This window comes from Dipodomys ordii, unplaced genomic scaffold (genome assembly GCF_000151885.1).
Source record: "Dipodomys ordii isolate 6190 unplaced genomic scaffold, Dord_2.0 Scaffold3, whole genome shotgun sequence".
Lineage (NCBI taxonomy): Eukaryota > Metazoa > Chordata > Mammalia > Rodentia > Heteromyidae > Dipodomys > Dipodomys ordii.
In genome coordinates this window covers 28817288-28830552 of record NW_012267219.1, presented here as the reverse complement: position 1 = coordinate 28830552, position 13265 = coordinate 28817288, and the positions used below count along the sequence as shown (strand labels likewise).

General features: G+C 38.1%; 1 protein-coding gene across 1 annotated transcript in view; it reads right to left on the bottom strand.

The window, feature by feature from the left end:
* Positions 1-13265, bottom strand: part of Vezt (vezatin, adherens junctions transmembrane protein) — a 67413-nt gene that overhangs the window by 5455 nt on the left and 48693 nt on the right. Inside the window, exons 7-9 of the mRNA XM_013018923.1 lie at positions 7990-8321; positions 3851-4044; positions 249-349 (exon numbers count right to left, since the gene is read on the bottom strand). Of these exons, the coding sequence (XP_012874377.1) occupies positions 249-349; positions 3851-4044; positions 7990-8321 (627 nt within the window). The remainder of the gene's footprint in view (positions 1-248; positions 350-3850; positions 4045-7989; positions 8322-13265) is intronic.

Below are 13265 nucleotides of genomic sequence, written 5' to 3'. Positions count from 1 at the left end.
TATATAAAATTGAAAAAAATCAGATATCCAGCTGGTGGGCTGGATAATTCAGATCCAAGACACTGAGAATTAATGCTCTGATAGGAATTTTCAGTATTGCATTCAAATTTTGCAGCTCATTAGAAACAAATTCAGCAAGTTACCTGACAATTGTCCATTTGATAATGATTTATATAATTTAAAACAAAGGTGGAAAAACTCTGTATGTAAAAACTCTGTATGTACCAGAAGGTACTTGCCACCCTTACCTGTTCCTCAGGGATGGGGTCTTTGTCTGCAATGTGTAGAGCAGGTGGGATCACAGGTGTGGTGATGCAGTGTGAGTTCTCACATGCCACTTCAGGTTTGCCTGCAAGGGGGAAGGGTATTGAAAAAGGATGAGAAATGTTAAACATGCAACAAAAATACTCCTGCTACTAATCCATTGTTAGCTTCATAGTCCAACTTGTTCCTACTAAAACGTTTTAATTTATGAGTGGAAAAGACAACAAAGTTAACAGTAATATGAGTAGATTTTAATTTACGTTAAAACTCTTAGAGGACCTGGTTTTCTGCTTTCTTTGCCTTAAGCAAAATATTTTGTTCACATCATAGAAATAGTTTTAAGACCTAGCACTATTCTTCCTCACACAAAAAAATAGAAACCAGTCTTTTTTTTGGTACCAGTTCTGGAGCTTGAACTCAGGGCCAGGGCACTATTCTTGAGCCTCTCTGTGCTCAAGGCTAGCACTCTACCACTTGAGCCACAGTGTCACTTCCAGATTTTTCTGTCTTTGTGGTGCTGAGGAATCAAACCCAGGGCTTTCATGCATACTAGGCAAGCACTCTACTGATAAGCCACATTCCCAACCCCCAAATCAGTCTTATACTGATGATATTTTAACTCGAGAAATGGGGCTGGAGAATCCAACTCTTTCTGTATTTGCACCTCCCTTCTCGGTGAGTAGTTTGGCTCTCATCTTTAGAATATTTACTTAAGTCATTCCCTTTATATGTGACTAATCACAACTTCATAAGCCACACTGCTGAGAGTTCTTCCCATCTTTTAGCCCCAGCTTGCTTTGGCCACACTAGCCAATGCCCATCAAGAGTCTCTTCCATCCCTTGTCCTTTTTAAATAGAGTGCTGAATGAAAGGTAGAGAGTAGGATTAGTTATTAGTGTGATTCATGGTTATTACATATATAGGCAGACACATATGGAAATAGACCTGGATTATTTAAGAACCTATATGTACACACAAACGTTGTAGCTCCACCCTTACAATGAGATAGTGTAAAAGCAATTATAAGCTAGACACACTAGTGGCTCAAACCTGTAATCCTAGCTAGTCAGAATGCTGAGATCTGATGATCGTGGTTCAAAGCCAACAAAAAACTCTGTGACACTCTTATCTCCAATTAACCACCAAAAAGCTGGAAGTGGAGTTGTGGTGAGTGGTAGATAGAGTGCTAGCCTTGAGTACAGTGCCCAGGCCCTGAGTTCAAGTCTCTCACACACACACACACACACACACACACACACACACACACACACACACACACACACACACACACACACACACACACACAGCAATTATATATTTTATCCCACAGCAGTAAACATATGTAACACTAAAGATCTTGGTTTCTAAATGCCACTCTCCAATAAAAGGGTTGAAGGTTTCATATAGACAAGGCTGATATCAGACTGAAGCTAAGAAAGCAAGGAAGTGCTCAAATAATAATGTTGATACAAATCAGCTGACACCCCAGTTTGAGAAACAAAGAACATTATAGTAATGAATTAGCATTCACCAAATAAATCAGAATCCATGTTTTTACTGGTCTAAATATGAAAAGAGGGATCTAAGTAAGTAAACTTTTTACCTTACAGTAGACTGCCAAGGTATAAAAGGAAAAATGGAATTAGAACATTACCAATTGGCAACCAACATAGTAATAAAATTCAAGCTAAAACAAACCCAAGTGAGCTGGGAGTGTGGGGCGGGGGGAGGGGAGGGAATAGGTCAGCCCCGGCAGTTAGTGAGATCCCATTTCCAACAATAAGTTGAATATACACCTGTCAGCTACTCAGAAGTGGAGCCTAGTGGCTCACGTCTGTAATCCTAGCTACTCAGAAGGCTGAGATTTGAGGATTGAGGTTCAAAGCCAAGCCAGGCAGGAAAATCCATGATACTCTCATCTCCAACAAACGACTCAGAAAAAGCCAGAAGTGCCACTGTGGCTCAAGTGATAGAGCACTAACCTTGAGCAAAAGCTGAGGAACAGTGCCCGGGACCAGAGTTCAAGTCCCAGGACTAGCAAAAACAAAAACAAAAAGTGGCAGTTCAGTTCTGCCCAGGCATAAATTTGAGACCCCATTTGAAAAATACATAAAACAAAACAGACTGGCAACAGGGCTCAAGTAGCAGAGCACCTGCATAGTGAGTATAAGGCTCTGAGCTCAATCCCCAGAACACGGGTTTTATTTGCTTAAAAAGTTAACTTTGAGTATACTACAAGTTTAGATAATATTAACTTCTGCTGCCTCTTTGTAATTCATACCTCCCTATTTCCAACTCCTAATAATAACTAGTCTGTTTTGACATTTGACATTTTAAAAATGCCATGTACATGAAGTAAGAAGTATGAAGTAGTTTGGGTCTGTCTTCTTTCATCTAGCATAATGCATCAGAGATTGAGATAAAAATTCATCCAGGGCCGGGTGCCTGTGGCTCACACCAGTAATCCTAGCTACTCAGGAGGCTGAGATCTGAGGATAGCAGTTCAAAGCCAGCCAGGGCAGGAAAGTCTGTAAGACTCTTATTTCCAATAAACCACTCAGAAAACTGGAAGTGGCACTGTGGCTCAAGTGGTAGAGTGCTAGCCTTGAGCTGAAGAGCTGAGTTACAGCACCCAGTTCCCAGAGTTCAAGCCCCATGACTGACCAAAAAAAAAAAAATCCTGTTTTCTCTTCTTCTTCTTCTTCCTCTTCTTTTGGTGTTGATAAAGGGCTTACACTTAGGGTAATAAAAGAATGAATTTAACCAAGCATAGTGATCCTATGGGCTATTATTCTATAAGAAAAGGGGTGATACAGTCAGGTTACAGTGGTTCATGCTCATATTCTTTGCTACTCATAATTTTAGCTGTGCTTTTTCCTGCTCAGCTTTTTGTTCTTGGCTGGCTCTCTAGGAATTCAGCCACGTTTCCCATCTGGCAAGCTGGTTAATTGGAGTCTCATGAACTTTTCTGCGCTGGCTGCCTCTGAACCTCAATCCTCAGACCTCAGCTTCCTGAGTAGCTAAGATTATGGGCATGAGTCACCAGAACCTGACTGGATCACTCCTTTTATTGCAGAAGAGTATTCTATTGGATCATTATGCTTGGCTAAATTCGTTCTTTTATTACCCTAAATATACGTTTCTGGAACTCTTAATAATGAAAAAAATACTATTAAAAGTCATCCTTTCATTTCAGTTTTTTATTATTATTAAGGTGTTGTACAGAGGGGTTATCATTTCTTAAGTCAGGTAATGAGTATATTGTTTTTTTGTGGACAATGCACCACTTGCTTTGTTTTCTCCAAGCTTTTCCCTCTTATCCCTGCCCATGAATTGTATAGTTCATTTTTAATATAGTGTCTACTGAATCATTTCAGTTTCTTTTTAGAAAGATTTACTGAATGCTCAAACTGTAATTGTTTTATATGAAAATATAAGCCAACATTTGAATTCAATGACAACTTTTAAACATAAATTTAACAGGTTTTCTCTGTTTACTTTAGTAATCTAAGATTTTGTGAAGCCTAATACCAGACTGGAATGAGTTTGTTTAATGAATATGTGCTAAAGATAGCTCCAAAGGTACCTTTTTTGTCTGTTTTTCTTCGTAACAGTTTGTCCACCTGAGAAATGGCCTCTTCCCAGCAACTGTTGCTTGCTTGAACATGGGGCTCAATCAACTTTAGTTTCTGTTCTAGAACCTGATAGGCCTCTGATACTGGCTCTTGTGTTTCTTTAGTATAAACAAGCTTTTTAAGTTCATCTTCAAGAATTATTACCCTGGATAATAGAGAAAAACAAACATATTTAAAAATATATAATGGAAAACTGTAAGTATCATCTATGTATTTTAAAAATAAGCTTATAAAATAAAAATGCTCCAGAGATAATTAGTGATCTATACCCTTAAAAATGATTTAATGGGGTAGCTCACGCCTTTAATCCTAGCTACTCAGAAGGCAGATTGGGAGGACTCAGATTAGAAGTCAGCCAAGGCAACAAAGTCTGTGAGACCCCATGTCAACCAACAACAACAAAAAAAGCCAGGAGCTGTTGTGTGTGCTTGTTATTACAGTTATGAGAGAAGTGTAAAAAGGAGGTCCCAGCCTAGCCCAGCCAGGGTATAATAAAAAGTAACTGAATCAGGAGGCTGAGCTCTGAAGATCATGGTTCAAAGCCAGCCCAGGCTGGAAAGTCTGTGAGACTCTTTATTTCCAATTAACCAGAAAACCAGAAGTGGTTCAAAGTGGTCCAAAGAGGTTGAGCACTAGTCTTGAGCAGAAAGAGCTTAGGGATAGTGCCCAAACCCTGAGTTCAAACCGCATGCCAACAATATATTTTATTATTTTGTTAAAAATATCTTAAAAAGGATCAGGGCACCAGTGGCTCATACCTATAATGCTGGCTACTCAGGAGGCTAAGATCTGAGGATCACAGTTCAAAGCATGCCTGGGTTGGAAAATCTGTGAGACTCTTCTCTCCAATAAACTACTCAGGAAAAGCCCAAAGTGGTGCTGTGGTTCAAGTGGTAGAATGCTAGCCTTGAGCACAAAAGCTCTGGAACAGTGGCTAGGCCCTGAGTGTAAGCCCTAGGATCAGCACCATATATATGGAAAATACGCTTACATAAAAAGTGAGGAATACCATGTTAGATGAAACATGGCAAAAAGTCATTTGTATAATTTGGCAGGACAGAAAACAGCAACTTCCTGTAAGCTGCTTCATTTGAAGCACCTATATTTGGAAACCAGTTAAGATTATCAGTTAAGTATAAAAGTGAATACATAAATATATGCCTCGTGTGTATGTGTGTAGGGGGGACTGGGGCTTGAGAATTGCTTAATTTTTTTTTCTCTTAAAGCTCTACCACTTAAGTCACACTTTTACTTGTGACTTTTTGCTTGTTAATAATAGAAGATAAGAGTGTTTTGACTTAGTCTGCCAACTGGCTTCTAACCACAATCCTCACATATGTCTCTCTTTTTCCTTTTTTGTCTATTGTGGGGCCTGAACTCTGGGCCTGGGTGCTGTCTCTCAGCTCTTCAGCTCAAGGCTAGCCCTCTACCACTTGAGCCACAGCACTACATCCAGCTTTTTCTGCTTATGTGGTACTGAGGGATCAAACCCAGGGCCTCATTCATGTGAGGCAAGCACTCTACCACTGAGCCACCTTCCCAGTCCTCACATGTCTCTTATTATGGTAGTGTACTCTCTTGGGTGGGGGAATGGTTAGTGTCTAATACCCAAGTGCAGGCAAGAGGTAAGAGGATCCTGCAGAGGCACAGAGTAGAAACAGCAACTGAGCAAAAGGAGAGACTCAAAAAGGTTTCAAAGTATAAGATATAAAGCCATTTTTTAGGAGGTATAGCTCAAATGCTAGAGCTCTTTCCTACTGTACACACATATCATACACACAAAAAGGCATTAAAAAATAACATGCTTCAAAGTGGTATGTATGAACTAAGTATGGTAATAAACACCTACATACCAGCACTCTGAAGGCTGAGGCAGGAAGCTCTTAAGTTCAAGGCCAAGATTCGCTAGTGAATTCAAGGCCCACTTAAGCTATACAGGAAGACCTTATCTCTAAAGTAGTGTATAGAAGCAATATTGAAAAAATCATATGATAATTTGTGACTGGTATACTTTTTGATTAAAGTATTTGGAAAGTCAATGTATAATAGCATATATAGACTACTCTTTTTTTTTTTTTTTTTTGCTGATCCTAGGGTAGGAACTCAGCACTTGGGTTCAGACTTTTAGCTTCTTTTGCTCAAGGCTTGCACTCTACCACTTGAGTCACAGCTCCACTTTTTGGCTTTTCTTTTGTAATTTATTGGAGTCTAGACTCTCACAGACTTTCCTGCCTGGGATAGCTTTGAACAGCAATCCTCAGATCTCAGCCTCTTGAGTAGCTAGGATTACAGGTGTGAGCCACCGGTGTCCAGCTAGACTATTACATTTTAAAACAAGACACTTCTTCACGTAACTCACAATTCCTGTCTGAGGTACAAAGCTCTTTTTATTTGTATTCATGTCCAGGGAGGATATCTCACTTCTTTCCCTAAGCCATTGTCCTTTACTGTAATGCAATCAATACATCTGGTATATTTCTCATTCTATTGCCAGAAACTCTGGTTTTGACAAATGCAACTTCTCTATTGAAATTTCATTTTTCCCTGATGATAATCTAATTTTTGCCATTTATTTAAACAAAAAACGGCCTTATCTCCCATATTCCTCGCTAAAAGGTGGGTTAGCATCCATCTGTTACATTACATCAGCAGACCGAGGAAGTGGAGCTATGGCACAAGTTACAGAACAGCAGATATGAATCACTGCAACACCTTCATCTCAGAGTCTCTTCATTTTCCCCATGCTGTAACCTTTATTTGAGCCTATCCTATCATACCTATCCTAGGCCCGTGAAGTTATAGGAAAGATCTTTCTTCTCAAAATGTTCTTTTTTTTTCTTTTTTTTGTAATAGGACTTGAACTCTGGGCCTGGACCTTGTCCCTCAGCTCTTCAGCTCAAGGCTAGTGCTCTAACACTTGAGCCACAGCACCACTTCTGGTTTTTCTAGTGGTTTATTGGAGATAAGAGTCTCATGGACTTTACTGTCCGGGCTGGCTTTGAACCGTGATCCTCAGATCTCAGCCTCCTGCATAGCTAGAATTACAGGCGTGAGCCACTGGTGTCCAGCTCAAAATATTCTTTTGACCTTAAATTTTTTTTGACCTTAAATTTTTATCCTTGCACATCTTATCTTCATTCTTCTTACAACTCACTTTCTATTTTACTGATATGTCAGAAACGTATCTTACAAAATTAACTGTTGCCCTTTGTTGTTCTTGTCTGGTCTTCTGAGACAAGTAAATTAACTATAATCTTGTCAACTCAGTAAATTCCTAAGACCCTCTTGCTTCCCAACACAATAAGAACCCAAGCATCCAATTGATCTAACTTTGACTAACTTAAAAAAAAAAAAGCTGCATCAGAATGATTGTGTTAGGTATTTTATATTTTGACTCCATTTTCTTTTCTTTATTTTTTGGGGGGATTAAACTCAGGGCTGTGTGTCAAGTGCTCTAAAACTTGAGCTTCCTCTCCCTTCTAGCTCAATAAAAATAAATGAAAATACTACTTTCAAATGGTAAAGGTACACTGAAATGAGATAAAAATGTGGAAACTATGGCTCAGTACTAAAAATATAAAGTAGAAGATCAAGAAATACAAACTGTGTACCCTAGCTTTTACAGTTCAACTAAGCCTCCAAAACTTGCCCTGTATTATAGAAAACTTTCCAAATCTGTTGCAAAAACAGAAAACTTTTTATTCTTCTGGTGCATATGACGATACCTTCTGTACTGCTTTAGGACTGGCAAGTACTTCTCTCAAGACTGCTTGCTCCAGTTTTAAGTCCTACCTTAAGAGCGTTCTATTTCATAATGTCTCCATTTGAGCTTCAGAGACAATGAACATCTGCTTCTGTCGACTTTCTAGGTTTTCTGTTGAAATCAGGAAATGTAAAAACTATAAATGTTCTCCAAAATTAGAGTTCTTACAAATCATGGTTCATCTGCTAGATCCATGGCTATCACCCACCATTCAGGCTGCATGCCTCAACTTTGTTTATTCTTTCTAGCTAGGACCTAGCTGTCAACAATGGTACCAAGAAGCTTGTTAATCATTGTACCATTCCCTTATATAGCTTCTAAACTTACTCATTCAGTAAGGCTTTCAGATGGAGCTGTAAGCTGCGCACTGCTGTGTGAACATTATTCAGTTCTCTTGACTTCTGCTGAGTTTTGGATAAACGCTGGGGAGCTGATTGGTGCTGAGTTTCAAAGTACCGATAGAATTCATAGCTGCGCTTAAGCTCTTCCAAACAGGCAGAATGAGCATGAGGTAGACCTTGAGTCACATCAGATAAAATACGATGAGGCAAATGTGCTGGAGTAAGCAAGGGCCCCAGTGGTGAATTGGCTGGAGAAAGTAGCAGGGCTAACCGTCTGAAGAACTCTGAACTCTGTGCCATCCAGAGTTGGAACAAAACCTAAAAAACAAATCAACATAGAGGGGTGAGAAGTGGGGGAGGAATAATAAAAGATTTTAGCCAACAATCAAAACAAGCTACAGACTTCTTTATTAAGCAATAAAGAAACATCTTAACTTCTAGTTTGGATGTTTCACCTTATCCAAATGAATATAGCTGACCTAATTCTAATTGAGTAGGAACGTTATACCACATTATGTAGGCATGGCATGTAGGAACTTAAGGCCCCAGTTGAGCAGGTAACACCTATATATAATTTAGCCTCTACTATGCTAAATGGGAAGTGTTGATGGAATAAAATACTTATTAGCATCTTCCTTCTTGAGTGAAATTCATATAGAAAGGAAAAACTGTGAGATTAATGTGTGGGCATATGTAAGTCCAAAGAATTAAGTAACTGATTGGTTGATTGAGAGTTTTTGGTTCAAAAATAAGACTATTATTTTGGTCTAGGAACTAGCTAAGTAATTAACACAAAAATCAGTCCAAGAGTGTCCATAGCCCAGGAATGCTAGAACACATGTTTTTGAGAAATACAGCCTGAATCCAGACAGCAAAGGACTCTCTGAATACAGTCCTATTTAAGATAAGGACAGGGTCCCTAAAGCAAATACAGGAGGAGCTGCTTTAATATGAAAACAGGTAGCAGACAACAAAAACAGGATAGAACTATTTTGGAGAACTTAGATCTCAATTATTCACAACTATAAGAATGGGCATTATTACGATGGTTTTATTGAATGAATTTTAAAGTTATACAAGTAATGGATTAACTTCACATAAAGCTGTTTTATCGTTAATATTTTAAGTGAGCAAGGTTAGACTTCTAAACTGCTAAAGATACACTATTTTTGAAAATTCTTGAAAATAAGTCAGCTTACTTGTAAGTCTTCTTATTTAATCAAAGTTTGTGACTATAGTGATTTTCTTTATTGTTTTATTTATTTGTTTAGAAAATACTTCTTGAACATCTATGATAGGACAGGTACTATACTGGGTGCTGATAATATATCTGTGAATAAAATAAAAGAACAAGAATCTCTGCTTGGATGAAGCTTCATTCAAGTGCGTGTAGGAGGAAGACAGATAATGAATAAAAGAATGTTTCTTGGTTGATGGGTTATAGAGACAAGTGCTTCAGAAAAGGAGAACAAGAAGTGTGTGTGTGTGAACAGATGTATACATATGGGGGAGGGGAGAGGAAGGAAGGAATAGAAGGGAAGGGAATTCCCAGGAAGGTCTCTAAAATGTTACTTGAAAGAACTGGTTCATGGACTCTCATGAGGGAAGAGTTATGGGGCAGGAGCCAAGTGAACTTTGGTAAAATCTGGGAAGTCTGGTTTTCCAGATTCACTTTCTCATTTTGCTTTCCTGCCCACACAACTCAGGATTTAACAAGCTTGAAAAACATACTAAAAATGTAAGAAAGTAGGAAAGTCACACAGATACCTTGATTAGTAAACAGATCATTTTTAAAAGGAAATGAAATTCTGTAATTGCTTCTCTCAGTCTGCAAAGAATAACAGCAATTGCCTTTTTTTTTTTTTTGGGTCTGGTCGTGGGGCCTGAACTCTGGGCCTGGGTGCTGTCCTACAGCTCTTCAGCTCAAGACTATAGCGCTCTACCACTTGAGCCACAGCACCACTTCCGGCTTTTTTCTTTTTGCTTATGTGGTGCCCAGGGCCTCAGGCATGCAAGGCAAGTGCTCTACCACTGAGCCATCTTCCTAGCCCAGCAATTGCCTTTTTAAAGTATCCATTTTATGACAAGTCCTGTTTTAGGCTTCGTAGGTTTTCTAACTTAACATCTTACAAAACAAATATAGTTATTCCTCTTTTATAGGCAAATTTAAGTGGTTTATTCCAGGCCAAATGGTTTCAGTCAGGGCTGAAATATAAACTTACCTCTACTTCAACCTTATTCACTAAGAGAGTTGCTCAGATAGTCTTGTGGGGAAAAAAAAAAAAAAAAAACAACCAACTTTTCAATATAGGGTAAAATAGTCATGATATTGAATTGCTGTCCAAAGTCCCACCATTCCAGGATTAACATTAAAAAACAGTTTTAGTTACACCATCTATATATGATATATTCTGAGTATTTTTCTGGAGATAGATGTTCCTATCTGCTTTGATAAAATTTTTGTAAAAAAGTCAGAGCTCCTGCATAATGGTTCACATTTGGCTCTATTATGATTCATGAGCCATTTATCTTTTGCTGAGCATTCAAGCAGTATTCCATTTTATACGACTGCATGCATAAAGCTAATAAGCAACTTGGTAATAATAAGGCTTCACTAGTGGAATTACTTATTCAAAGAACAAATCATGTAAAAAGCTCTTTATATGTCAAACTGCATTCTTCAACAAGTAACTTTAGGAAATTGAGGAAAACAGGAAGAAAACTGTTGCAATGGCTTACCTAAGATATAACGGTAACCAGGCATGGTAATGTACACCTGTAGTCCTAGCTACTTGGGGACTTCAGGCAGGAAGATCTCTAGTTCAAGATCAGCCTGGGCAATATAGTGGGCCCTTTTCTTAGAAAATAAAATTTAAAAAAGAGAGAGAATGGAATAGACATGGTGGCTAAGATGGGAATGTCAGGAGAGATACAGATAAAAGTAGGTGGGTTTAAAATAGGCTTTCTGACTGATGATAATATAAGGTGATAAAATGAGGGATAAAGAAGGATGGTACTCAGGTTTTTAGCCTAAGTTGGGTGGTGCCATTTACGAAGTAGGGGTAAAATAAGGGTTATAAACAAGACAAGGCAAATTTCAAGGAAAGGGAGTAAAAATACCCCAAGAGAATTAGTTTTTTTTTTCCTGCTAGAATGGGTAGTATTAGCAATAGAAATAACTAAACTACACATCCAGCTCCAGAATCAGAGAACAGATACATATTAGAAAAGCTGTAGGATATACAAGTCGATACAGTTAGAAAACCAAAATGGATTTTGATCAATGCTGTCAATTCCACTTCCACTGATTTTCATGGTTATCTAGGGAAGTTTTAAAGACTAAGAAAGAATAAAGGACCGCCAACGTTTTCTAAATATTTAAAAAGGAATTTAAATATTTAAAACCCTAAAGTTTTCTAAATATTTAAAAAGGAATTTAATACCTTTGTGCTGGCCTATAAAAATGCTCAAGGACTTTTACTGCATACATATTTGTCAGTTTTTTGAGACATGGTTTTACGATATAGCCCAGGCTAGTCTTAAACTTACAATCCTCCTGTCAACTTCCAGCTGCTGGGATTACAGGTGTGCACATGACTTATACAACTTACTTTAACTTAGATTTCCCCATGGTATTATATTATTATTATTATTTTGGTCATGGGTCTTAAACTCAGGGCCTGGGTACATCCCTGAGATTTTCTGCTCAGAGCTGGCACTCTACCACTTTGAGACACAGTGCCACTTCTCGTTTTCTGATGGTTAACTGGAGATTGGAGTCTCACAGACTTTCCTGCCCAGACTGGTTTTGAACCACACACCTCAAATCTAAGCCTCCGGAGTATCTGGGATTATAGGCATGAGCCACCAGTGCCAGACCCATAGTATTATTTTTCTTTAGTATTTTTCTAATGACACCAAAGCAGTTTCTTAATTATAAGTACCACAAATCTCTACCAAATCTATATTACTGTATATATAATTTGTTTCCAATATTTGATACTATAGTAGTGTCATAAACACACTTTAGGTGCGTGTCTGATTATTTCCTGAGATAAATCTGTAAGGGTAAAATTGTTGGTAAAGATAAATCCATTGCTAAGGCGAACGACGTTAGTGATGGATTCACTAGTGCAGGAATTCTCCAGATCTTCATTGGATTAATGAATATTAACAATTTCCAACACCCTTGGCAAATTTATTATTTTCAAAATAAAAATATATTTCTCCAATCATGTACGACATCTATTTTCTATTAAGTTTTATTTATTTATTTTTTAGTCTTCACTACCCGTAATCCCCCAGGGCTGAGATACAATTCAGGTCCTCTTGAATGATAGCAAAGTAACCTACCAGAGTAAGCCAAACGCTTAGCCCTATAAACTTTAGACACCGTACATTCAAAGGTAAAGAATATCTTTTATATAAAAAGAATTCAAGGGCTGGGAAGGTGGCTCAGTGGTAGAGCGCTTGTCTGGCATGCAGGAAGCCCTAGGTTCAATTCCTCAGCACCACATAGACAGAAAACAGCCGAAAGTGGCGCTATGGCACAGTGGCAGAGTGCTAGCCTTGAGCAAAAGAAGCTCAGGGACAGTGCCCAGGCCCTGAATTCAGGCCCTAGAATTCAAGTTTTTGCTATAAAACATTGTAATATTTTTACTAATCATATTTAAGGTAGTCCAGCATTTGAAATTATTTTTTATAGTTAATTGTATCCTATTATGAGGATTTTTATTATATGTACATCTATCTATCTATATGATATAATATAATATAAAGAATTTGGGAACGTTCCAAAGGAACAAGTAGATTTCAAAGGCTTTATCCGTGTTTGTTGAAACACTGGCTTCCTATTAAAGTAATTCACTTATTTGGAATGGGGACATGACTGTTTAGTAAGCACAAAGCTCTGAAGTCAAACCCTGATACCATCAATCAGTAAAAATTTTAAAAATTTACTTTTCTCATACTCTAATTGAAGGCATTTCTTTTTTTCTTTTTTTAACGGTACTGGCCCTTGAACTCAAGGCCTTTTGCTTGCTAGGCAAGTGCTCTACCAAGTGAGCCATACCTTCAGCCTAAGGCATTTTGTATTAAGAATGTAAGAGTTTGGTATCAAAACACAAAGATCTCTCCATTTAATCTACATGATTCTCTCTTTTTTTTTTTTTTTTTTGTCGTTGTGGGGCTTGAGCTCTGGGCCTGAGCGCTGTCCCTCAGCTCAAGGCGAGCACTCTACCACTTGAGCTACAGCGCCACTTC